Below are 27,939 nucleotides of genomic sequence, written 5' to 3' on the forward strand. Positions count from 1 at the left end.
CATAGTTACCAAAAAAGTGCGGAAAAACTCTAGAAAGTTTCTGTTGACAAGTGGTTATACTAAGCCAACAGCTGTTTAATAATTGCAAATACTTCGTCGTCGTCGTCGGTCTTCTTGACATACATCTTAAGAAAACCACACTATGGAAATTACCAGAGGTAGTTTAGATGACATTTCCCGACCTGCGTCGAGTGAGCAAATAGGTAGCCGTGTGTCGAGCGTGTCACTGCCTCATAGTGACAGGATTTGTCCTACAACTCCATTTGCCCTTGTTGTCTTGACCAACGATGCTGCTGATATTCAGGTAAGTAAAGATGACGAAAAGACACTGACATTATAACAGTCATTATTATTGACTTAGAAAATTCGATATTTCAAATAACTTTAGAACATATTGCCCTGCAGATCCAGAGCAACTCGGAAGAAACTTTAACCAACTCCTCAGCCAGAGATCTTGACAAAGGTAAGTGTTCTGTACAATGAAGTAACCTTTGGTGTGCTCAATGTTAGGATGGTCCAGTGCTCATTCAGTTACCCCACATGTATGTAATATTTTTGCGTCTTTTAGGTCAGTGTCATACTGATGTTACAGATGAAGAGAGGGAAGACTTCAAACTACAGAGAGCCATTGAGGAAATGCGACTACTTGATGAAATACTGTCTGAAAAGATCTGCAATGTAAAAGAAATCAAGCGTCAAAGGAAGGAACTTCAAGCAAAACTGTGGCAGGAGTTCCTGGTAGACACAGTCTTTGTATTCACCTCACTCAACCTACCAGCTCACTTGACCTGCACTGTTATTGACTAAAAAAAGTGATTACTCTCATCACCTATGGTGTGATGTTATGATATGTATTTTTCTGCAGCAGGATAGGTCCGAAGGTCACTCTGAATGTGCCCATGAAGCTTTGAACACAAGATTGTTTTTGGCTCTGGAAGCACCCACCGGTAAGTAGGGCAGCAACTGACAATTATATTCACTGCTGATTAATCCACCAATTATTTTCACAATTGTTCAAGAAACTGTTTAATCTATAAAGTGTCAAAGTGAAAAATGCTCATCATGATTTCTCAGAGCTTCTCAGAGTGACACCTTCATATTGCTTCTTTTATCCATAACCCAAAGACTCTTCATTTACTACCACTAATGACAAAGAAAAGCAGCAAATCCTTACATTAGGAAGCTGGAACCTGCAAATGTTTGCTTGAAAAATGACCAAAACTTAATTATCTTTAGATCAACTAATTGATTAACTGACTGATTGTTGCAGCTCTACTTTTAAGCGCAGGCGACAGTATATAGATGAGCAATTGTGTTGAAAAGTTTATGACAAACAGTCATTGTAAGTCATCTTAAATCTGTTTTATGTCTTGAAGGGACAGAAGAGAAGGACAGCTTTGTGCCTGTGTTTGAAACTCAGGTTCCTGACTGTGAGCACAATGGAGACCAATACTTGGAGCAAAGTAAGTTAGTGAAAACTGAACATTACAGAAAATGCAGCGCGCATATTTTACATGTGCTGGTCATTGAATTATGTTGTCACCTGTAGTGCCTAGATTGTGCACTTGATGGCGCCATCAGCTCAGGGAATTTATTGCTGTTGTTTTTCCCCTTCATGGCAGGCTGGTGCACACAGTAGCGCACTCACTCAGATATTACAGCAGTTTTCCAGAACTGAATGCACAACAGTTCACCAACTATGCAAGTCATGAACAATTTCCTGATCAAGATCTTGTGGCTTTTTATGATATTGATCCCCTCAGGAAAAAAAATCTAATTTTTTCCCCAGAAAGAGCAGCCCAGGAATTCATTGTGTTGCTCCCTTTATAGACACTTAGGCAGGTTGGCTGCATACTATCATGGGGGCTTGAACTTCATACAATTTAGTTGAAGCATGGTCTTCTCGCCCACTATGCCACATTGCATGATGTTATAGCAGTCTCATTTTTACAAATTCTTTACATTTCACCCTGTTTCAAGATTATTTGGGCAGCTGCAAACTCTTTAATCATGTGGATCGGGTGATAGAATAAGAATTTGTGGTTGAAAAATGACTCCCACAGACATTCTGTGATTTTTATCAGTTTTGGCTAATGGTTATTATTTGAGCTTCGACTTACTTTTGCAATGTTTACCTTTTGAAATCTAAAGTGTGGCTTGCCTGACAGGTGAAAAGAAGCCAGACAGCTCGACCGAGTCGTTTGAAGTAGGCCATGAGGAGAGTGGGGAAGAGCGATTTGAAGGCAGTCACTGTGGAGCTTCTAAAGGCACAAAAAAACAGACGGACTTTGTCAAGAGAAACATTGAGGTATGTCAAAGTTCACGCCGGGCCAAATGCAGTGCAGGGGTATATCGCATGACTTGGAACAAGTCTCTGGACTGTTTGTTTTTCCAGTGGGGAAAATATTTGTCTCTAGTTCAAGAGAAAGAGGGCACCACTGAAAAGACTAGAAATCCTATGCTAATAATGATTTTCATTCTCTTTTCTTTTTACCAATGTGGTGTAATGCAACAGCTAGTGAGTGGTGAGGGTGGCCAAGTGCTTTTGACCCAGGCAGAGAAAGAGCGTCTGGCTGAGCTCCTCCAAGCAGTAGACAAAGAGGAAGCGGACAGTGCCAGAGGTGCTGACAGCGAGGTAGGCTGACATGAAGACCTAACAGACAACATATGGTGAAGGATGAGTCTCGCTTTTTCAAGTTCCTTAATACTTCTTCCTTCATGTCCAGAAGTCTTACAGCAGATGATCCAATCACTGCTCCTGCTACCAATATTTTGATCTGATATTTATTTAGAACATTGTGTTTTAGTTAATTATAGAAAGCAAATGTTATCTTTAGTCACAGCCTTTTTAACACAATCTCTGTATTTCGAAAACGTTTCTTTCGTGATCTTATTTGTTGGAATCTCTGTCATTATGTAACATTTGGCCTTATTAAACACATGATGTCACCTTTGAGCAGCACAAAGCGTAACACTGTCAGATATCCATATTTTGATGACTGCTTGGCAGCAGCGACAGCCTCTGGGCTGAAGCTTCTAACTCCACAAAAGAGTTCAGATAATAAACCAGATGTCAAGTGCCGCATGCAGTTCCCATGGAATGCTGCATGTTATGGATTCATTTTATTATCAAGTTTTCAGAACGATTCCCTCTCCTGCGTGTTTCTGTGAAAACCCAGAAGCCAGGATCTTCATGTAGCCCTTCCATAACCTACAGATGCACTCACAGTGAGGGTGTGCAGAGAGACTGAGGCCTCTTGTTTTTCTTTGAAGATTCATCTGAGCATCCTGTGCCACCTGGAGCTATTTCACCGTAAACCCGCCCACACCATCCTAACTTCAAATGTTTTTATTTTCAGTTTTAATTTGCTTTAATAGACTTTTTGGCAGCTGTGAGGCCAGTGTGAAGTCAGATGGGATGAAGCCTGTTGGGAAACGAGAGGGAACATACTTACCTTTCACATACGGTTCCATTTAGCTTGACCCCGACAGCTCTGCATCCGTGGGACAGCCTGCCAGGGGTTTTTTTTTATGTCTTGCTGCTCTATTTATGATGTTTGCCTTGACTTTTACAACAATACTGCAGTAATTGTGGTGGCAGATACCAAACTGAGGGGAGTGCAGATGCTCTGGGTTTTTTTTATTGGCTGGAAGAAGACTTCCTGTTATTGCGAGACATGCTATTATGAATGGCCATAACGGAGCAGAGCACATTATTTATGTCACCAGGACTTTGGCAGTGATGCGCCTTTAGTTTTGAGGACTTCACCCAGTTCTTGGCAGAATCCCCCAGGACACATCAATCAGAAGCTTCTGCTCACTGTTGGCCTCACACACGTTTTTTGATACTACTGACTCTTGTCCTAACATGCTCCACAGTTTGGTCCACTTCTGGTAAGCCTAGGCAGCAAGTCAGTAGCAGTCCGTAATCGTAGAATATTTTGGGGCTGCATTAGTGGATGCAATCTCTTCTACTTGACCTTCACCTTCTATCTACGGCCTCAATACTATATAATGGGAACATTATTTGTTGTCATTATATGAATTAAAGAACAATTGTATGATCTTCAAAAAATACCTGTTTGAGTATTCTTGGAGGCATTCTGATTTGCCAAAATGATGTGTCAGCACAAAGATTTGAGTGTTTGACGAAATAATACCATCAGTACCATTTCCTGTACTAAATATGAAGCTAGAGCCAGGAGATGATTAGCTTACTCTAGCTTATCATAAAGACTTGAAAGTGGGGGAACTCGATAGCCTCTAATATATATTCAAATTCCTCTAATTTATCACCTGTACAGCTCACTAATTACCACAGTATGTCTGGTTTATTGAATCTGTACAAAAATCGAAGCGTTAGCTAAGCTAAGCTAACCAGCTGCTGGCTGTAGCTTCATATTTACCGTACAAATGAGAGATATCAATCTTCTTGTCTCATTCCCTTCCAGAAAGCAAATAAGCGTATCTTTTCTTAAATGGACTTGATTTGTTTCAACTATAAAGAATATTAGCACGACTTCCTGGTTTCCCATCATCTGTGTTCCTTGTTTCTGTAAAATCGATCACTGCGAAGAACACCACCAGTGTTCGTGCGGTTTTCACTCAGTTGTGTCTGGTTAATAAGCAGCGTTCCAAAGACGTGCATGTGAACACAAAGGACAAACCGAAGTCTGGGACTGAGGCATTCTGCCACATCCAAGTAGACCACCACAACGGTTAAAACACTGGAGTAGCTCCATCGCAATAAATCAGTGTTGTAGGAATTTGTGGATGTCATTTGTTAAATTTTGGCTTTGGATGCGGCTCCGCCTAGTCAATAGACTCCTATGTTTGCTATTGTCCTCTGCCAGCCCCCCCCCCCCCTCCCCGACAGTGTTCAGAGGTCACAGCTGTGCTCTTGCAGAGTTGCGATCTTCTTTGGCATGAAAGCCTTACTGCAAGATCTTATCTCACCACTGGCCTGTGATGAGCTCATCACCGACCTGCTGTTTCTCATAGGCTAAAGGGGGGAAACTCACTGGGATAGAAAGTCACTGTGAGGGCGAGACATCAGCCTTATTAGCACCCTGTTCGCCATCCAGAAGTGAATACCAAGTCAGGCTCTTTCTTGGTTCAGAAACCACTGTCATGAAGTTGCTAAATAAGCGATCAATAGATGTTGTCAGGCCCCTATTTAGGCTGCCACTGACTAAAGCAGGCTTATCCCCTGTGGGCCATGACTTACTTCAGCGATGCTTCTCTTCCAGGAGGACATGTGGGCTGTTTCAGTCCTGACAGGCCAGGGTTACACCCCGGAGCCCTCTGACCTGGAGCAGCTGATCGACATTGACTGCAAAATCCGCCTCCTCCTTCCTGTCGAGGAGTTTCTCTCAGTGCAAAGCTCATACACAAACCTCAGCTTGTCCCAGGTATGTGTCCGACGGCACTACTGTCTACATTCTCATAACAATGGGTTTATACAGAATGCCATTAACTCCTCCAGACACCACCCAGGACTTCTCTGAGGCAAAGCCATTAAGCCTTATTACAAGGTCAGCTCAGTAGGGCATCGATGGCAACATCTTGTAAAATCTTTTGTTACTGACCCTCAGGGAGTCACACCCTTATTCTTAAGTGGGGGAAAATACTATAGTGTAAGATGCTGTAATTCCTAGCTGAAGTTTGCCTCACTTTTCCATCCACTTTTCCATATTTCCATATTAAGGCCATAATATAAAGCCTCTGGAGCAGGATTTGCTGCTTGTAAATTTTAAACAAAACTATTATTGTTTTATTATAAAAAGGACTGTTATTTCCGTATGAGCAATGGTAAATCTGACACAGTTTGGCATTTTTATACTTTATAACATGTTGAGGTGGTTCATGCTTGCTTTATGCATCCATCATTTTCAGAAATGCAAATGATTTTTTTTTGTCCCTGTAGTTTGTAGGTTTTTGTGGCTCCTCATGTTTTGTCCATTTCCTGAGTTGCATGTATATATTCAGATTCTGAATTAAGTTTGTACCAGCTCGTAATGCTCACCCTTTAAATACTGGTTTGAAATACTGAGTTTGGAGTATGATCTGTGCATCACCACCACATCAGACAGAAGAGCCAACTTAACAGATATTTATAACTGTAAAAAAGTTTCCAGCCCTTGTTCCTGGGTTTGGGCCCCGCTCCTAGACGTGCGCTCAGTGAGTTATCTCAGGACCTTATCTCACTACATTTTAAAGGCCAGATGGCATGCTCATCACTTGCGAAATCTGTCAGTGCAAAATGATGTTTTTGTAGTCGTAAAAACTTTACAAAGCACTTTTGCAAAGCAAGGGTGCCATTTTCTACTATCACTACTGGATGTTGACAAGGAAAAACTGCAGTAGTTGAGTCCCAGAACAGGAATACCACATGATCTGTGTCATTATGTCTGGAATATTTATGCTGCTGTTCCACTTATTTCGCTGTAAATTTACTCAGCCAGTCATCTGATGTTATAATGAGACGACAGTAAAACAAAGTTCGACATTGAGGTCATTTATTTTGTGCCCTCGATGCATCTGTTTAATTGATCAAGATTCTCAGCTGTGTTGAGTTGGAAATATGATGTGATGAATTGTGTACGGCTGAAACAATTACTCTATTAATCGATCGACAGAATATTAATCCGCAACGATTTTGACAATCGATTCATCATTTAAGCCATTTATTAAACAAAAATGTCAAAACTTTACTGGTCCTGACTTCTAAGTGTGAACATTTGCTGTTTTTCTTATGCTTCTATGATAGTACAATGAATGTCTATTGGTTTTGGACTGTTGGTCAGACACAACAAGCAATGACTTACTGCTTCTTGAAACTCCCAGACTTCATGAACTAATATATAAACCAGTTGTAATGGTGTTCAGTGTGAATGAGTATAACACTCTCATCCTCCCTTGTGCTCTCCCTGCATGATGTGGACTGGGTTTTGAGCCAATAGTATAAAGCTCCGATATTACTGGGCAGCTGGATGTGTTACTTTGTGTAACCTTCTTCTCCCTTCCTTCCCACACTTTAATCATCTTGCCTGTTTAAAAGAGTTGTTGGGAAAGAAAAATTCCACATCATCCATCCATCATCTGCTCTCTATTAGCGCTGAAATGGCTAATGGAGGCATTCCTTTTCAAATGATGTAAAATATGAATTAAACAATGACATAAAACCTTGAGTAACCATTTGCAGATGATTCAGATTGCTAACTTGACAAACAAAATACAAATTCGCTGTAATTTAGTGTTTTCATGGAGTGTATGAAATAAAAAGTGAAAGGTTGCTGAAAACTGCACCTGCATTGCTTAAAAAGTAGCTGTTTCCTTACCCTGCCTTAATCCCACCTCACTCTTGTGGCATATCTTAAAAGACAGACTGCACTGACAGTAAATCTCTTTCAGAGCCAGTCATTTATCCCCATCACTCCCATAAATCCTATAGGTGGTCATAAAAGTAAATATGCTTTTGTTTTGTGGTTAGCTTTCTTCTCAGCGGTAGCTTGCACCAGTCAGAGTTCTAAACTAAAACCACTTGGACAGCAGTGCAGGAACCTGCTTGCTTTGCCTGCTCATTCCAGAGAGGTCTGTAACGTACACAAACGAGATCATCGCATCCCTGTTTGAACACCACTGGAGCCCCCCCCCATCATATTAAAACACAGCCTAGATTTCCACGTGTGCTGTAGTCTGTTGTTCTCTGGCTGTGTCAGATCAATCATCTGTCACATTTTACATGAAAGCGGGAGTTATTCACCTCTCCCATGTGAGCACTCGCTCATGAAGGATCAGTTGGGGCTTGAATCTGTGACCTCAGAACTTGGCAGTGTCCTTTCCCAATAAGTCGTGATTGATATTGAGGAAAAGGCAGCTCTTGCATTCCTGTGCAGTCGCCTGAGGAGTAGCCTCTCGGGCTACACGGGGCCTTCACTTGAGCCTCTGAGGGTGGATGCAGTCTGTCGGGCCTGGCACCAGCCGGGATACTGCCACAGAGGAGAGTCAGCCCCCCATCAGAACCTAATTACAGAGCTGGTGGAGGTAGAGGAGTGCCAGTTCCAGAAAAGGAACAAGGTTTACCCTTTCATTTGGAGATATTAACACATGCACGGAGGCTTACTGCATATACAGTAAAGACTACTGTATACTAGATAAGAATAGCCCTATTGCGGCCAGTCATCTACTTGTAGCAGTACATTTTTGTACAAGTGAAAATGTCTTGGATGGTGTGCGTGTTTTCTGATAAAGCACATATCAGTGCACTGGGACCAGCTATTTGCCTTTTCATGTCTATCAGGCAATGTTGCAGCAGGTGCATATTACACTGTACTGACTGAATGATCAGGCTTAGAAAAATCCACGTTGTAACGTCATAAAATCAGGATCAGTATTTATATAAGCACGGTATCACTCATGCAGCCACATGGTGAGTTACGGCTTTATGAGGAAAAAGGCTTGTTTTGTTTGCCTCTGGCTCTTTTTGGGATGAGTTGGAAAAGGTCAGGTAGCTACAAAACCTGCTTTCATGATCTGGATTGAAAGGAATCAAAACATGACTGTGAACAGTGTTTTCCTTGAACGACGTCAGTATTGTGCTTCTGACAGCATTGCTCCTTTTGCATTCTTCATTTTCTCCCCTTTTTCTGAGGCTTCAGCTGAAAAAGCCTTTCTGTCATTAAAAACATCTGTTGGCACATAGTATTAATGTACGGTGCACCCCTCCTACTGTACCACTGCGTGGTAATGCCTGCACCACCCACAGTCTGAAGCCAGAAGAAGGGGATTCTGTCATGAGCGTTCGCTGGTGTTTGGCAACATGGGTGTTTGTGTGTGTTTGTGTGTTTCACAGATCAGAATGACACATGCTGTTCTCTCAAATGTGGGTTTTTTGAAAGTGCGGTTGCAGTGAAAATTAATTAATGGTATTATACAGTATGGCTTTCAGTCACTGTCCCTTTGTATTTGATTGCGACAGATCCCTGCCTTAATCAGCAGGGCTTCCGTTCCCACTGTGTTTGCATAGTAACTCCAGCTGTGTTTTTGTTGTGTACCGGTTGGCTATATTTTGATGTAAGACCATGAGGTCACTTAGTCACATTGTGTGGTTGCTGATGAGCACCCATGATTTTAACTACAGCAAATGTTAAGTGAGAGAGCAGAGTTTTGGGCAGAAAACGCCCAATTGACCAACACAATGTGGTCAGCAGATAGTTCGCAAATTTATCTTATTTGGTCCAGTCATATAATTAAACAGCTGGAGAAAAGCTTTGGTTATGTTATATCCAACTGAAATGTGGGTTAGTTCTTATTTTATATCATCAAGTGTAAGCTGCATTTGAATTCATGATAGAAAGTCAGGATACTGGCAGCCCTTCACATATTATCACAAATTATTCACCCAAATAGTATTGTACAAGTAATACTGTATGCATATGGCTTGGCATCAAATAAAGCCAGAAGTACAAAGTAAAAGAGCAAAAAAAAAAAAAAAAAAAGAAAAAAAAAAGGCAGTGTAATAAGAACGGTATGTTTCTCTTTAATAGTGATGACAGCAGGAAAGGACATCTAATGCTAAGGAAGAAAGTGTCCTCTCTGGAATACAATGTTCATGGCCCTACTGAAATATTGAAAACATGCTAATTCACAACAGAAAAAGGATTTGACTGCATTTTGTTCCATACCAGTGACTGAAGCTTGGCTGAATCCAGCTCTCAGCCCTTATCACACTGGTAACCTACTTAGCGCTTGTGTTTTTGTGGTGTATTAGCATGAATTTACCCATTTTGATTCAAAGCGAATGCTAATATAAGAAGTCCAATGTCAGCTTTGCCTGCTTTGCTGACATATCCCACAGGAGCGTCTCTTCACAGCTGCATGGTGAGAACTGAGATGTCAGGTTTGACATGTGGCATGCTTGGTGTTTTTCACAAGGTTGACTTGGCTAAAAAGAATAGACTCCACACCCTTCCCCACCCTATAATTCATAAGAGACCCAGTTTATTGTCTTCTTATAAACGCCTCTCCCACTGGTGTTACCCACAGCAGCCGTTGTGTTAAGTGGTTTTAGAGAGATTTTTCCCTGCCATGGTTGAGATCTAACTTTTGACTGTTCCACTCATTATGACACTCCATAGAAGACTATTCAGTCACAAAATTATCTGCTGACAATAAGTGCTTAAAATATTTGCTAATCTCCTGATCTCCTGATCCGAATTAAATAACATTTTGGAACATGATCACAAGCCACTGTTCTTTATATTGTAAGGCAGAGCTGACCACATTTTAAAGGACTTTAAAACGTATTCTTGCCAAGATTTAGATTGAAATACCAAGCTTGTGTCTGTATAGTTAATGCAAAGCTACCGACAGCAGCTGTTTAATATATCATGCAAGCTTTTGTAAATCTAACCAGTTGTGTATCTATTATCGCTAACTTGACCACAGAATGAGAACAAAGGTGGATGTGGTGCAGACATGAAACATACTTCCAATTGAAGTATATCAGTTTGAAAATCATGCTGAGTGTCACAGAAAAATTGAAAATTCACGGGCATGTACCCTAATCCTTTAGATTCAATTGTATGATTATTTCACGGATTGCTGTGACAGTGTTGGCTTTATGAATCTGCTTCATAAACGTACTGACAAGCGGATAAGGAGAGAGACCGGAGGGAGATGACAAAAAGAACTGGAGCTTCTGATGAATTCTGAGTTCAGTCAGAGGTTGAAGACGTGAACAGACAGACTTCCACAGATATTGTCGGTGCGTCTGGTTCTAGCTAGCTTACAGCCAACGTCTGCACAGTGTTTGGCGCTAATCAACAAGGACTGCACAAGCAGCCCTGCAGTCAAATTTGTGTGAAAGATCCAAAGCTAAATTCGCAACACCTTCTGTTTCGGCACACTAATTAACTTCATTAAAACATTATTTCTCATTTGTTTAATTCATACAAAAACTGAAAAATGTCTCACTGAGGTTTCGGACACAGCCAGGCTAGCTGTTAGCTGGCAAACTGTTCTTTGAAGCATCGCACTGACAATGTTCACAGTCCTATATTTCATCTATCATAATGAAAACCAAAACTTTCAGCATCTGAAATCTAGGTCAGATATCGTGCCTGAGAATACGCAGCATGTGTCACTGGCAGACAAGTGCAAAAAGATGCTTGGATGTTTTCCCCCCCAGATGCTTTTAATAAATATTTTACATGGTCTGCTTCTTAAGCTCTTTGCTCACATTTATTTTATCTGTGTCATTATTTGGCAAACGCTGAAATTACCTTATATTAGTGAAGTGATGCTGGGTGGAGATGATCCTATGAGTCTCTTTAACAACAGTAAAAGACATAGACTGTGAAGCTTTTAGAATTGTTTGGAGGGATCACAAATGCAAAATCTTCTTCCTCAACTCAAACGGTGAAAACTTCAATCAGATCAAAGATTTTTTGACCTTTGATTGCCCTTCGGATGATCCTTAAATACTGAGGAGCCCACAGGTGGTGTGGATGTTTTAACCCAGTATCACATTCAGCATGCTTTTCTGGTTGTAAGATGCACCAGGAGGTTTTGATCTGTGCAACAGTGATTGCTCCAGACCACCCTCAATTCTGAGAAAAAAAAGGAAGCAAGTATAAAGTCCAGATGACCCACAAGTGAATCTTCTAATACTTCAGGAATGTTCAGCAATCACCAAGTCATCTACCACAGATCCAAAATGCTGATGTAAAAACATGACCTCTGAAGGGAAAAGAGACAACTTGGACTCAAACAGATTTCATATCTGGGACAATTTTTAAGATGGTGATATACAAACCCTCACATTATCTCTCATAAAGCAGTAGTAGATCGATTTGTAGTCCAGATTTACAGAGGAGAGAGGAATTCTGGCGTTAAGAGTTAGACTATGTGCAAGGCAAGTTCTGCAGGATCAGAGACATTTGTTTGTATTACCTTGCTGACTCAAGTGTCAGCATGCAGGTAGATATATAACATTCATGGTGGACAGCTGTGTTACCTCTGCCTCCAAACTTGGCAGAGGACCACAGGTCATAGCTGGTCAAAATCACAATCTGTGAGACAGAGAAAGAAATCTGAGGAAAAAAAAAAAAAGAGAGAGAGACAGAGAGAAGTTGAGAAATTCTCAGCCATAGCTTCCGAACAGCTTACTCCCGAGCTCTCACAGGGAGCGCTCGTGGCAAGGCATGTGGACAGGCCTTGGCAGGTAGCCTGGGTCCACGTGGCACAGCCAGAGCTTCTACTATACTTCAGATTTTGAGGAGAGGCAGAAGGAGAGAAACAGAGATGCACAAAGAGAGGAGCGTGCTGTTGTGAACAACACCAGCCATCTCTGGGTGAGTCAGCATGGCTGGCCCCCTTTCATCATAACAGCACTGTCCCTTTGCACATAGCCAAAGGTCATTAACAAGATGTATTACCCGCCAACACACGGGAGCATACTTTCTATTCAACAGGAATCAGTCTCTGGAGAAGTAGACTGTCATACTGATTTACCAACAGTCAGGTGCATCTTTATAATCTAATTAAATCCACGTTTGTGAAGCTTTTCATGTTCACTTTTTGTGGTATTTTGTGGGCTGCAGCTACATCTATATTTTACTGTATTTCATTATGTTGAAAAGTGTCACTTGCCCTCTGTTCTCTGATGTACATGGAGAAGATTTTTAAAGTAATGCAGTCCAACACAACAGTACATGAGCCACTAACTACAAAATGACTACATTAAATCAGAATCTCAGTTATAATCTTTAAAAATAAAGGAATTATTGGGGAGTGGGCTATTGTATGGATTAGATCAGATTACCAAATAAAATGGAATACAACAAAAACATGCTGTTTTCATTATTTGAGTGTTTTTTTTAATGACTGGGTGTCTTAATGTGACCAACAGACATAATTAATATAACAGAGGCCCCTACAGTCAAGGCCAGCGAGCTGTTTTGTGGCTACTGCATGCTAAAGCAAACTGTTGTTTGTACTTTTGGTGAGCGTCCACATCACATAAGTGTTTTCAAGGAAAAATCCATCGAGTCATTGTTCTTTTGTTTGATTTGCGAAACTCTTTGCACGTTTGCTAAACACAAAAACAGCCCAAAAGCCTGTGTTTTCCTTCCTATGACGTGTAGCCAGTTTGAAAAAGGTATGACGAACTTGGTTGAAAAGACCACACGTTGTACGAATTAGTTTGTTTGGAGTGTGTACTGGTGTTTAGGCTTTTACAGCTGACACTTCCTTGGATTAGCTGCCTCAGAGTATGCCGTCCATGCTTAGCCTGTTTTGAGTGTGTGAACAAGATCATCAGGCTCTCTTAGCAGTTCTTGGTCTGGCTTCACACGGTCTTCCTAAACACCTAATCTGAGAAGAACCTAAAGCAAATCATGAGCAGGTACACCTTTTTGCCACATAGTACACACATTGCAGCAGGATGCAACAGACCACTTATACGTAAGAGTGACCTGGTCATTAGTCTTGTTTTCTTGTTGTTTAGGAGATGTATGTCAGAATGGGTCTGCATGAGAGGATCCAGCTGTTTTATTTGGCAAATCACAGCACAGATGTAACCCATATTGAAGCAGAGAAGAAGCTCCAGGCTACCAATCTCAATGGCTCCCTTCACTGTCTAACAAAACTAGCATGATTGATGCCATATAATTATATGTTCCTTTTAATGGGAACATCAGGATAAAGCGCACTCAGTATTGCTTAGTGTCAGGCATCCAGGATTTGTTTTGAATTATAAACATAAAATAATCCCTGCTATTTTCCCTGTTTCGTCACTTTGGACAACAGTAGATTATCCATCAACCACTGCAGCTGTTTCACACTAAAACACCATGACAACCGCGGGATGGAATGTGTTGCTTCTATTTGAAATCATAAAATTGATCACAGGATATCAATAATCACTTAATGAATGTGAAAGGCATGCTTGGCTGAAGTTATCAGAAAGTCGTACAAGTAATGTAATAATAATGATTTTGCTCATGGCAGTTGGAAAATCGTACATTTTTTCATGTTGTGTGAAAGCAAACTCTCAGCTGTAAGGTAAAACAAGGACGGCTTTGTCACATCATGCACGAATGAGCTTTTTCTCTGTATCAATAACATTCATTCTGTATTCAAGGTGCACTTGGCAGTCAGCGTGATACTCTGCATTTACAATCCTGTACTTAATATCAACCCGTGACAGGAATGCAACGTCAAATTCTGAGGCATTCATTTGATCACCATTAATAGGCTGTCAAACTCCTCTGTTAAGAGATAATAATGTTTGACATGTTTTTCAAACTGAAAGAAAACAAAGTCTGAATCTTTGTGGCCTCCCAGCGGTCTTGTGACCCAGATAGGTAATGTGATTGTTGGAGATCTTCAACAGCATGTCAAGTGGCTACTCCGAGGAGAGCCAATTACCAGCATTTTGCTGATGTTCAGATATGCTGAACCCTGGTCTCCCCTGCTCTTTTTGGAAGTCACTCAGTCTAACCTCTTATTGAGTTAAAGCTATCACACATTCCAGAAGAAGGAGCACAAATTCTGTAATGTATTAGAACAATTGCTGGAGTTTATTAAGGTCTAGACTAATTCTACTGTTTATCCTCGCCAATGCTTTGGAAATGGATCAAAATTTGTTGCTCTTATTATTACTGCTTATTCAATTATATATTTAGAAACACTGTGGTAAAAGTACTGCAAATAATAAGTTACAGGCTACTGAGTCTATTATGAAACAGAAAATGAACCCTGTCTCAGTTTAACACTTATGATCTCATACAGCTTCAATTTTCACTTGTCAAAGCAAGTATGTGTTCACATGCAGTATTTCCAACAATATCAAGTCTGTTTTATCTTGGCATTAGAACTAATCTGTGCTGATGAATCTTACATGACACTAATACAGTTAACCTGGTGTAGCTGTAGGGAAGGCAACCTCAGTCATTCCATGACTTTGTTCCAAACTGTTAGGATTAGGTAAGTGTATGGAGCTAAACGCCATGGCTCAGACAAGGAGACGGGACAAGGAGAGAGGTTTAAATAGTTTAATACTCTTTTCACAGTCAATGTAAAGAGAATCAATCCATAGAGCACACAAGCAGGGCAGAGGTATCAAGTCCAAAAGAGAATCCAGTCTTAATGCTGATGAACAGGCCAGGAGGAGACAGGTCCAACAGGAAATCCAAGCTTTAACTCACAAGGCAGACTGGCAGGGCGAAGGCTGGAGCACATGGCAGGCACCGCATAGGTGAGCAGAACATTTGACGAACACTGGTGAGGAGACCGGTGCTTATGTACTGCGGAGGTTGGTGAGGCTTGGTTGAATGACTGGGGTCAGGTGTGCTCAGGAGAGGAGGAGGCCGTGCCAGACCTGTCAGCCACGCCCTGCAGTTAAACACACAGGACAGACAGGGGAGAGACAGACATGAGACAGAAGAAGAGGGAGACACAGGACACATGAGGCAAAAAGGGAGGGAACCTGCAGATCCCGACATACACTGAAATATCCCAACAAATCTTCAGTGGATTATCATGAAATTTTATACAGACATTCACGATCCCCAGTGAATAAATCCTAAGGGGGTCTCTGACTTTTCCGATAGCCCCACCAGCAGGTTTTACCAACAAAAAGTTTTCTAGAAGATGGACACTTCAGTGATCGCCTGACTATTTCCTGAATGCCCCCATGAGCTTTAAATGTGTTATGATCTTGATCACGTTTTGTGCGAATTAGCAAATATTAGCATGCTAACAAGGTAAGCTAGAATTTAGCAAACACTGTACCTGCTAAACATCAGCATGTTAGCATTGTCATCATGAACATGGTGTTAACAGCTTGACAGCTAGCTGAAACTTCTGCTGCTCCTAAGTACAGCCTCACATCTCAGTCCACTGGAACAAAAGTTTGATGAATCTGAATATTATAATAGCACATTGCAGAGGTTTGCATTGAGTGTAAAATGGAAGAAATTGTGTGAAAAAAATTGTGCAAAACGGAAAAATAATAGACTTAAAGCTTAAAAATTCACTTTGGGTCACGTTTATGCAACTACAACGAGGAAAACGTGAGACATTACACAGCCTGTGCAGACAGCTGGATTGATAACAATAGAAGGATATCTGTTCCTTCACACCCACATGAACCGGACGATTGGAAAACACAGCTGAAACACATCCTATGTAAACACACCATAAGAGAGGAGGTGATCGATGATTTGGACTCCTTAGTCTGTGTCAGTAATACGTCTCACTGCTGGTGTCAGTGAGAGAAAGAAAAGGGAATCTTGGGACTTATAGAGGGGTGTGAGTGAGATCCAAACCAAACCTCCCAAGTTTGCTTGATTTTCTTTTCTTGTAACTAAGCTAATACCATACAGAGATCAGTAATGAGGAAGTCAAAGCCAGGACAGATGATGGGACCATCTATATTTGCTGTAATTAGGGTCAGATCAGTAAAGTTTATACAAAGGGACTGTGGGCTTTCTCCTTCCACTCCCCAAAATTAATAGGGTGTTAATTCAGCCACAGAGAACTGGTTCAGTAACATGTGTGATTTACATGCCAAATTCATTCAAACTTTAGTCAGTGATACATTTATCATGTCTAAACCCTGGAGACAATTTTAAAGTTTGCAGCGTATAGTTCTTGAAAAGTAGGGCAGATGTCGTTTCCAAATTAAATAAACTGTTTCTCCCAAAGATTTGGGCTTTTTTAGAAACATGCATTTAGTGGTGTGAGGATGGTGGTAAATCTAGACTTTAATTTTTATTTTTCCTGGTTGGAATGCTGTATTTCTCACTCTGGTGCACGACAGGAGTCTGATCCCGTCGTGGTCCTGGCTTTTGTAGTCTGGATGAGGGAGTCTTAACTGAAGGGCTTTAGTAACGACCACTTAAAAGAGGCTTCAGATAGAAGCTGTCATTATTTCCCTGTAGGGAGACAGAGGGCACTGGTAGGTGAGGCCACACACTTGGGGAAAATCATTCTAAAGGATTCTTGTTTTCGCCAAGATTTAAATATCAAAATTGAGTGACACTGACAGAATTCTGTTGCCGAAAATCTGCGTGAATGCAATATGTGATATTAGTCAAGTCGGCATGTCTGTTGTTTCTTATTAAGAGCAGAAGCTTTCGTTTTTCTCAACAAACTGGCTCAGCTGAACACAACTCCCCCCTACCCTTAACTAAGATCACATCCTATCATAAATGTGTCACAGTGGATCTATCAACGAGGTGTTTAAGTTCACAATTTCTGCTGGATCCCGCTGTCTCCAGTAACCTACCATTTTGCTCAATGCAAGTCCCCATTGAGATGTCAACATTTTATGAAATATCCATCAATTTCAACATTATTAGATCATACATGCGCCTGCCTGCCATCCAGACTAACCAAGAGGGATGGAGATTTCAACCACACGGCGCTGGACTGACACTCCAAAACAGCCCTGCGGTTGGCAACATCCTCTCAGACCTAACAATTTTTTTTGACGTAGCTGCTGTTTTTATATAGTAGCTGTGTATTTTTAGAGGTCACAATATAGCTGTACCACAGGTCACTCGCTGGTCAGCCTCCACAGTATTGTTCATTTTTGGCTGTGTTGTTCCATCCTTACTCGTGAAGAAATAACTTGTGGGTGGGGTGAGGAAGGATGTTAACAGTTTGACCCTCCCTTTGAGACCGGTGTCTGCTGAAGCTGTTCCCTCATCGTAGCGTAGCATTTCAGTATCTTTGCCTTTTGTGACAGACTTATATTTAGATATTTGTGATATGCCCGAATCTGATGGTTTTACTTCAGGTCATGAAAAAGAAAAAGATCCATTGTGCGGTCAGAAAGACAAGCTTCTCACTTATCAGTTGTGCGTGGACTGGTCTTCCAGGGATGACTATTTCCTCCTGACCCATTTTTAAAGTTTGCTTTGGATGCAACTTGCAGTTCATTGTGTCAACCCAGTGCACATGGATGCCATAAATGTGTGATTTATGCCGGACCCTTGGTGAACTGGAGCTGAGGTACTGGGCTCTGTGTAAAAAGTAGAAAGAGCCATTTGTGTTCATCGCTACATCTTTAAAAGACACCGCCATGATGACATTTTAACAGTGATAAGCATATTGTAACTCAAGAGACTTGGATGAATGGAAAACCTTCACATAAAAGAATTGTGATGAACTGTTATATGGGTTTGATCCCTATTTAAAGGTTTCTGAGTGACAGCCATAAGCTTTGAGTGCAGCTCTAGGAGAGCACCCAGGGACGTCCACATGTGAGATGAGTTGTTTGGTCCCTGTGAGAACCAGTCATATCTGTTGCGTGTCAGGGCCATGGCTCAGAGGTTGGCTGGAAGTGCGATGGGGACCCGCAGCCAGGAGAGAGGGTCCTTCAGGATACAAAGGAGAGGAGAGGGCAGGAGAGGCGGCTCCAAGAGATCCAACAGCAGCTGGAGATCCTGGGCCGAGGCCAAGAGATGACTGTGAGTTCAAAGCAGCTACGTCCTTTCACACACAACAAAACACATGCTAAAATTCACACAAGTGCTTACATCCACACAGTGTCTGCGCTGTGTGTTATGACACCCCTCAGCGCTTCTATCAGTAGACACGTGTGTGACAAATTATTAATGCAGAGTTCGTTCTCACTCATTCTCGCTAGGGGACGATGAAATTGTAGGTCATTTGTTTCTCTGCAGACTCGTATTTCTTCCTCTTTTTCTCTTCATTTTCCTTCTTTCTCTTTGTATCACGAACACACTCACATCACAGTTCACACTTTTCTGTAAAATGTATGTTTTGATCCACATTTTCAGTGAGCAGTTAAATATCTTTCCCTGCTTTTGCATGAGTCTGATCTGAGGACAAGGATGGATGTTTACTCCACTGATGGCCCTTTGTCCTCCACGGTGTTTCATTGCTTTCTAGCCTTCTTCGCTGAGATTCGAGATGCAAGCTCCACCGCGTTCCCTAGAAACCATTGAGCTTTGTCTGCTTTTAGGAGCCTCTGCAGAGTTACAACCAGAACTGTCACTCTTTCCCCAAACCCTGTAGCTAAAGGCACAACACAAGAATGTTCCAAGAACAAAGGTGGCTGATTTCTGCCTCCTCTGACATTTATGACTTTAAATTTTGTGCAAAAGGAAAGAAAACATTTCAGATAAATTCAGTGGTTTGACTTTGTCATTGTTCGAATGGGCAGCTTCTCTGGGTCTTGCACAACAAACGACCCTTTGGCTTCTTCACAGCGCTGCTGTTGATGGAATTCAAATTCAAATGTGTTTTCCTAAACTTTTCCAACACATCAGTTCTCACACTGATGAACCACAACATGATGTATATATGCCTAATTTAAACATAAAAGATGCCCCTCTCACTCAGTGAGGTCATAAAAACATTAAGTGGCAGCCACACCCTTACATCAAACAAGGCACCATGCTGTGCAACCCAAACCTATTCCTGGCCTAATTAAGGAGAAACAATTGGAATTTTTTGCTAATTACGCCAAGCGCCGTTTGAGGAAACCATTCTCTCATTATGATCACAAAACATCAAAACCACCAGTCTCTTAACTACTGCGGTAGCTAGACACTCTGTGCATTTAGCTCCATGTCACTGCATTTTATATACTGTCAACTATATGATTGAACCCAGCAAGCGACTGCAGAGGTAAAAGCGCACACGCTGTGTGTATTCTTAGTGCCACTGGGCTTGTTTTGTGGTGAGAAAAGATTTATTTGTATGGAATTTGTCTGGGAGGGTTTCACACAGCTCCAGTATAGTCATAAAGTTGATTTGTATAACATCCGTAACTCAAACGTCCTCTTGCACTCTTTTTACACCTGGATTGTGAAACAGCTCTGCACGATCTGTGCATGGTGCTCTGGTATATTATGAGGGCATGATAACTAAGAAGCTAAGCGAGGTTAACGGTGCTTAGATTGGTACTTTATACTTAAATACAAGCATTTTCCATTATTTTCTAACATTATTGCCCTGTTTTCCCCCTTTAGCGTGCAAAGCTCCAGATCCACTAATACTGCCTTATATGAAGTGATATCATGCACTTGGAATGATTTTGGAAGTCTAGTCCAAAAACGTGTTTATCAGCTGCGATACTGTGGTCCAGATGATGCTATTTGTGTGTCTGTGAGTCAGTCTTCTTAAAGAGTAGTGACTGCTCATGGTTAGTGATGGTAAGACTTAAAACATAAGCCAGAGTTCCAGAGAAGGAAGCTAATGTAACAGGCTGACTGCTGATAGATTTGTTTTAGGAACATGTTTGAAATAAAAATGTTTTACTGAAGTGCAATATCCCTCAAAAAAAAAAAAAAAACCTACCAGGATGGATTGGATATTAGATGTTTCTGCTTCAAATGGGAAATAAGGCGCTCTGTGTTTAGTCTGGCCTGCTGCTAGAGTGCAGCACCTATTGTAAAGGTGGAAAATGTTCAAAAGGTTCGTCTCATGTGTTGCAGCGGTGGCGACAGACACTCTGCTCAACCTCAGTTTGATTGATTCCAGTGTGTTAACAAAGTGTTTGTCTAGAGGCCTACCTGATTTACCTTTTTGCAGTGATTTATTCAAACAAAAGCTGCGTTGTCTTGGAATCAGATCTGAGACCTGCAATTTTGTGCGTCATCTCTGCCTCTCCTTTCTCTCAATCCAAACAATTCCCTGTTCCAGTGAAGCTCATCTCTGTGCCAAAGAATCTCTCCTCTCACCTTTGATTTTCCTGGTTCTTTTTTTTCCGCTCTTAATAACATTTGCCTGTGCAGCAAAGCCTTGGCCTTTCCTCTATAAAGAAAGCTATTACTTGTATGACTGTCATTGTTCTCTGCTAATGATGGGCATAACTACAGTAAAAAACAATAAACGTTTCCAGAAAGGGGCAAACACATAAGTTCAACAGGGTTACTTCCAACTGTTAGAGCTAAATCTGTGATTCTCAACAGCTGATCTGGTTTTCCTTCAACCTTATTTGGCTGCATTCCTACATCAACTGCAAAAGGAAGGACAATCCCAACATTTACAGTAAGACAGGATCCAGTGGGGAAATCTTTAATCTCACAAGTACTAATCGCAGGGATATGCTTTCATCTGTTATTCGTCTGTTATGCCACTGTCATATGTGTTGGACTGTCCACACTTGACAAAATGATTTGATGGGATCAGATTTTGAGGGATCACATCTCTTGACAGGATTGTGTAATAGCAAAACAGAGTGTTACGTGAGCACACCCCTACAGTCGAGGCGACGCAAACAGGGTAACCACTCGTGAATCAGTGAGGTTGGCTCGAATCTGTTAGGCTCACTGTTCAGGCATTGTTGAGCCGCATTGTTGTGCCAACTCTGCAGTTTCACAACTGTTTTTCCACAGATAGGTTTGCCAGAAAAGAGGAGCCATGGAGAAAAGACCTTCTCTCTCTCTCAGCCCGTCTCACCCTCTGCTCTGCTTGAGTCCAGCATTATCGTGGCTACTGGCTGTCAGCCTTTGGCTTATCACGTTGTCTACTCTTGTTTGTCACTTTATGATCTCCTGAAATAGAGACAAAAAGAAGTCGCCACAATAGTCTCTGCCTTTCCCAGGGCACTGCTTCTAATGAGTGGCAGAGAATAGGACATGCTCGCACTCATGGCCATAGATGGTTTTTGTTATGAAAGAATTTGTGTCCACTGGTAGTGGTAAACAATTCTATATGTGCTGGTATAAGTGTTAAGTTACCAGGCTAGACAGTACCTTTTAGTCATATTATATCACCTGAGCCAAAGCTGTAAATCACCTGAAAATGACAACTTTGTTTCTGGCCAGACTTCATTTGATGGCTTAGTCACAACAACCAGAGCAAAGTGTGAGTCACGTGCAGAAAGGCAGGGTGTGTCCAAGAGCATGATGTTTTCATTCATGTGTGAAATGATGGGGTAAAATGAGGATATTGGGATTCAGCCAGGAAGCCCTTCTATAAACTGACTCTAATGAGGCTCCTCAGAGAGTCCCTGGCGCAAATGATCTATATCAGGGGTATTCAACTAAAATTCAAAGAGGTCCGGTTAGAGAAAATTTCCTAAAGCAAAGGTCCGGAACATCATAATGTCATAACGTTATGATTTGTGTGATATATACACTGAAGTAGCCTAGTAGTTGTATCAACATCTGCATGTAATCAACATCTGATCAAATAAAGAAAGTACAATTCAAAAACATTTCGACAGTATTTATTGTCACTTAACATTAAACCAGGCAGATTTGAATTTAAAAATGAAATAGAGAAAATAAAATGTTTTTTGAAAAATTGTGCATTATAAAAGAAAGTGTTTAATTTTAGAAAAAGTAAAAGTGAAGCAACAGCTTGAATATTCCTTTTTCTTTGTTAACTTTCACATCTTAACAGTCTCAACTAATTTGAAAATAACAGCTGAACAGTTACACAGTTTCTCTTTCTTTCCCTCTTTTCCCACTCTCGCCGTTCGCTTCTCACTCCTCATCTGACTGCAGTCAGAGTTGCTATGTTTATCGTCCGCAATGCAGAGATGCGACTGGCTGGGTAGCATCACGTGGGATGGCTTAACTCGCATGCAATTGGTTTGTGCGTTTCCTGAGCCGCTAAACCGGTGCCGTAAAGACTAGAAAAGTTGCGCCGGTTAAAATATAAGTGTCCCGTCATAATTTGAAGTCCCTTAATAATTTACTGGATATAGGTCCGGGTCCGTATAGGACGGTGTCTGGGTCCGGACTCGGACCGCGGTCCGCCTGTTAGTGACCCCTGATCTATATCATCCACATTATCTTACATTTGGAAAACTTCTAACCTTGATGCATAGACAGTGATGTCATAGTGTACTATAGCAGATTGTAGTGAGCTGGTCTCTGAATGGGAGCACATATAGTGTAGTGAATAGAATTCCTCCGGATTTTCACGGAGAACTGGCCTCTGGGTCTGTGGCTGATAAAGCTCAGGTATGTGAGTTAAGTCAGTGACCTTGAAAGCTGAGCAGCCCATGCTTGTGGTAAACTGGTCCTGCATCCTGTGTGTACAGGAGCCAACAGTGAGCTGTACAGAGGTGGTGGTCCATTGTAGGACACATATCTGGAGGGCTGAACACCTCTGGCTTTGTCAGATTCATCTCCAGGTGGGAAACTGATACAGGACAGTGACCAAGAAGCTTGATCTTTTACCAGAGGTTGGGGGTTCACCCACCCTGCCAATGGGAGAGTAACTGAACTCACGTGTCTGCAGGGCAAACAACACACTGCACCCACCATCAACACTGCTGCTTTTAAAATCACAAGGAAGAGGAGTGAAGTGATAAATGATAGTGAATACACTGCAGAGAGTTGCTAAACAGGGCAGTGACAGTTGTTTTTCCTTACACTTACTTTCTCTGCACATGGCTTTATGTGGCTCCCGGCCAGACTGTGACAGATACAATAAGCCTGCTGGGTCTGGATAGCAGGTGGGGGAGCAAAAGCACTGGGAGCAGTATGAGATGTCTGGAGCAGTAATGCTGGCACTCTGACAGTAACCACAAAACCTATAGGGCTTGAGGATTCATTTGACTCTAACTTTGTCTTTTCCAAGTCTCACTGAAGTTACTGATGAGTCAGTTCTGCAACAATGCAAACCTTGCACTTGGGTAACAATGTTAGGGAAGCGATGTTCCCAGGGCGAAAGCTCTTCTTATCATTCGTGGGCTTGTTGATTCATGGAATAATAGGTAAATATCTAATAATACCTTGGGTTCATGAGTAGCCATGTCAAAGTGTGTTTTCTCGTGGAGCCATTGTTGGTCCGACTCAGATGAATCAACAGTAACTCGATGAGCAGCAGTGAAGCAGGCAGTCAGTGAGAAAGAAACTTTGAAACTGCAGCCATTTGGATGTACTTAACAAAAAAGTCCTAGAACAGAATGCAGTGTTTTTATCCTAATGAATACTGTATGTATGCTTTTTTTCTGTCTGTTTCATTCTTCCATTGGGATTTCTTAGTGGTGTTCAGTAAGTCAGTGTTAGTGTAACGTAGGTGATAGAGTCTATCTCCAGCTTGTATTTCACGTGTTTACGCCAGAGAACGTATATCTGGGAATAACTCCAAAAGCGGCCTTAAGTGTAACTGCTCCCTCAGCTGCACGCTTCCTTTGACTGAGAAACGGTCACTGAAAACATAGTAATTTGTGTGTTTACATCCTCTCCTGCAGTGTGTTCAGTGGATGCTTGCACAAAAGCCACTCATGGCAGCTTAAAAACAGAAGCTTGTCCAGTTCAGACAAAAATTTTATCGACTCCATCCGTTTCTTTCGCTGATAATAAGGCTGTGTTTACAAACTTCCCACCAGGCTCAACACTGTTATTCCTATTTCAGTGATAACCCATTGGAAGAAGGGTACTCTCCAGAACCAACTCAGTGAAACATATTGTATATTTTCTTTGGACAGCTTTCCTGTACTCACAGCTCTTTTCTCTGCAGTTCACTGAAATGACTGTGGTGTCTGCTGGGAAACCCTGGACTGTAGAGAGCTGAAGTGGCTGTAACACTTTTGCTTAACTGGCTCTGCAGAGAGTAGACAGACAGGAAAGCACATATCAGTCACCCACAGACACCCCTGGCCTCCCTACTATTAAGGGCACCTGAGGTCAACCACTTTTAAAGAGTCACAGAATTTGGTAATTTTCTCTCCTCTCTGTAGGAAAGTCTAAGTTGTAGCTGCCAGGTCCAAGACGGCTGGTGCTGGTTAAAGGCAAATTTGGTCATTAATACTCCAGCCAGTGGGGCAATTTTTTATTGCCCCATTCATGAGCACTCAAACACTGACGTCCCTGTAATTGACCAGTGAATTTTTTTGTGCCATACATCTCAAGTTGCAGGTTGTGCAAATTTATGTTACTGTTGCTATTTCAAGCAATTTCCTTTTCTTTTTCTGTGAGCGGGGCGTCAATTATATCTATTAAAACTCACTTTGGAACCAACATAGAAGAACATCCTTAACACCAACTAAGAGCACCACTACCTTATCCATACAGTTAAATGCATGCGCAACAATAAACACAGACCATACACATGGGTCTATTCATCTTCCTTCACCATTTAAAGGTGAAAATGTTAAGTCTACAGGCAAAGGGCCATGTCCTGCTACATGCATGTCAAAAGGCAAAAACATGCAGTGCTGCAGGGGGCATCAAGACTGGAATGTGTCCATGGTGCCTGTGGTCTCATCTCCTGTTCATTGGTAGGAGATGATGTGCAGCGTCTGTGTAATTGAGTAATGAGAGCCAATCCACCATGACCAAAGGGGGGGGGGGGGGCGGGTTTTAACAGTCTGGAGGACTTTGAACATGGACAAGATTGTCTGGTAGAGATGTATGTCAGGAACTGGGTCCTGGTGAGGGGCTGGAGAGTTTCAGAGGGTGGTCTGGTCAGAGTAGGAATACAGATGATCGATGAACAGTATAAGCTTCAGCTTGTGTGGGTAGATGAGACGCAGGAATGTGATTTTGTCTCGGGTGACTCAGCAGGATGTGGGGAAGAGGTGAAAACAACTGCATGCATGTTATTCTCTCCATCTTGGGACAGAGTGCCTGGGACGGGTCACACTGTGGTACAGTTCAGACACCCAAATTTTAATACAGGTTATTATTAGCTTTGTGTGTGCCTGCTGTATAGAAAAAGAACAAATATTTCACACATTTACAACACTGGGCTTTGTATCTTTGTATCTCAGAGCTGCGCAATGAATATTTTCATATTCAATTTTGGCAAATCTAAGGTTGCTCTCTTGTGGAAAATTTGATGTGGAGATCAATACCACTCCCAGGTCTGTACCCTAAATATGAAGCCAGCAGCCAGTTAGCTTAGCTTAGCATGAAGACTGGAAACATGGGTAAACAGCTAGCCTGGCTCTTTCCAAATGTAACAAAATCCACTTCCCAGCACCTCTAAAGATCACTGATGAACACTTAATCTGTTGTTTGTTTAGTCTGTGCAAAAACAAGAAAACTTGCTAGCTGTTTCCCCTCCTGCTTCCGTCTCTGTAGTAAGCTATGCTAACTGGGTTAGCTCGGCTCCAAACAGCCAGGACACAAAGCTTACAATTAGCTAGTGAACATGGAGGAGCATTTATTGGCTAAAGAGCCAGATATTTCCCTCAGGAGTGAGAGAGACCAAGACATAGCTAAAAGGAGAGAGAATATTTGACCCACATTCTCCAGATGGACTCGAACATGACGTCAAATGAATGGTAATGTGGCTCCACGTCTGCTGGATGTGTAAATAAAAATTGTTGCTAACTCTTTTGCCACATTAATTTCATAACATGATAATATGCCAGTGTTGTGTTTACAGCGTGTTCAGTTTGACCCAAATGGCCAAAAAATCAGCTAAATTCTTCAGACTCGCGTCAGGCCAGGGACATTTCGTTCAGTGTGGGATGGCAGCTAGAAACATGAGTCCACATGCTGAGAGAAGGATGACAATGACTATGATTCAGCTCAGAGATTTAGAATTTGGCTTTTACTGGACACGTTTTTGGCCCGATCCTCATGTCATGAAAGGTAATTGGGTTGATATTATTGGAACAAATTGACTATTGAGTTGCAGCTGTCTAAACAAAGTACAGAATTCTCACACCGACAGATGGCAGCTGTCTCTGAGCACTCGCGCATAGGTAAATGAATCATGTCTCACCTTATTACGATAAAAGAATTAAAAGTTTACATAGCCAAATCATTTGAAATTATAGTTGCCAGATAGCACATCACTCCCATGAATGGATACTGGCATTCATTAAAAATGTTAAACCCTTTCCCTCATAACCTACTTTAAGAAGCCTGGCTTCTCTCCTTGAACTTACAAGCACTCCCAGAGGGCTGCCTGTGAAGAGTCAAACTTATCAGTAGAAAAACAACAGTTATATCCAACTGGAAGTGTTTTTTCCCAGGCAGCTTCCAACTAGGCACAGGGGATGACTGCAGCAGTCAAGTATAGTAATAAGCACTGCCACTGTTATGACAGATCACGCATTAATACAACACACTGTTTTGGTTTGGTCAAGAATTTTAAGACCAGTAAACGCACATCTGCACATCTCCTTGATTTTCTATGCATTTAACCCCACAGTCTAAAATCATAGATACGTTTTAAATCATTTTATGTTTGTGTCTTCCCAAAGAGTGAGTCACCAGACCTCACTGAGGAGCAGTTATTTGGTCTACTGGATGACTGTGAGCTGACAGCAAGCTGGACTCAGGAACTTGAGACGTATGGCACAACACCATGAGACCCCAAGAAAGACTCAGATGGGCCTGATCCATCTGAAGCCCTGCAATCAAAAGGTGCATCATTGCTGGGATGTCACTATCAGGCTGTAAGGAGGCTGTAAGAGAAAAATGACTGGATCTAAACATTACATTTAATTACCACAATAATTCATTATGACGAAAGACATTTTGAACGTCATTCCATGTTTTCAACATGCAGCTGGATTGTGTCTTATTGTTTTTATTTGTGTTTATTGCTCAGCATGAGGAAACAGAGCAGCAAGGCCACCCTTTGTATTAACCTAAGTATCATAGATGAGAACAGAAAATTGCTGTCATTAAATGTAATAACTGGGTACGGTGGCCACAGAATGTTCTACTGCACACATAAACACTCGGCAGATAGCAGCGGGTCTGTGGGGTGAAGTTTGAACATTATATTATATTAACTTTAAACCCTCTCCTGTGAAATATAGTCTGTCTCTGTTATTAATGTGTGGCCAAGCATCCAGTGTGGCTGCTAATGAGGACAGAGGGATGATGTGTGCTTCACAGGGGTGATGGTCAGATCCACTTCAGCTCCCAGCATTCCTGTCATTCCTGCCTCTATAGGTGATCTGCTTTGGAGTGGTTCAGATTAGTTGGATCTTCTGAAAGTGGACCCCGTGTGACCTCTTTCCAGCTTAAT

General features: G+C 41.7%; 1 protein-coding gene across 1 annotated transcript; it reads left to right on the forward strand.

The window, feature by feature from the left end:
• The first annotated feature begins 75 nt into the window (after positions 1–75).
• On the forward strand, positions 76–27,645 carry fsip1 (fibrous sheath interacting protein 1). The gene is made up of 10 exons (XM_076749401.1): positions 76–304; positions 406–463; positions 569–738; positions 866–947; positions 1,377–1,463; positions 2,169–2,308; positions 2,516–2,635; positions 5,250–5,411; positions 18,330–18,482; positions 27,164–27,645. The coding sequence occupies exons 1-10, from the start codon at positions 143–145 to the stop codon at positions 27,269–27,271; spliced, it is 1,242 nt and encodes a 413-aa protein (XP_076605516.1). The 5' UTR covers positions 76–142; the 3' UTR covers positions 27,272–27,645.
• Positions 27,646–27,939: the final 294 nt, after the last annotated feature.

Source organism: Chaetodon auriga, chromosome 14, assembly GCF_051107435.1.
Source record: "Chaetodon auriga isolate fChaAug3 chromosome 14, fChaAug3.hap1, whole genome shotgun sequence".
In the NCBI taxonomy this organism is placed as follows: domain Eukaryota; kingdom Metazoa; phylum Chordata; class Actinopteri; order Chaetodontiformes; family Chaetodontidae; genus Chaetodon; species Chaetodon auriga.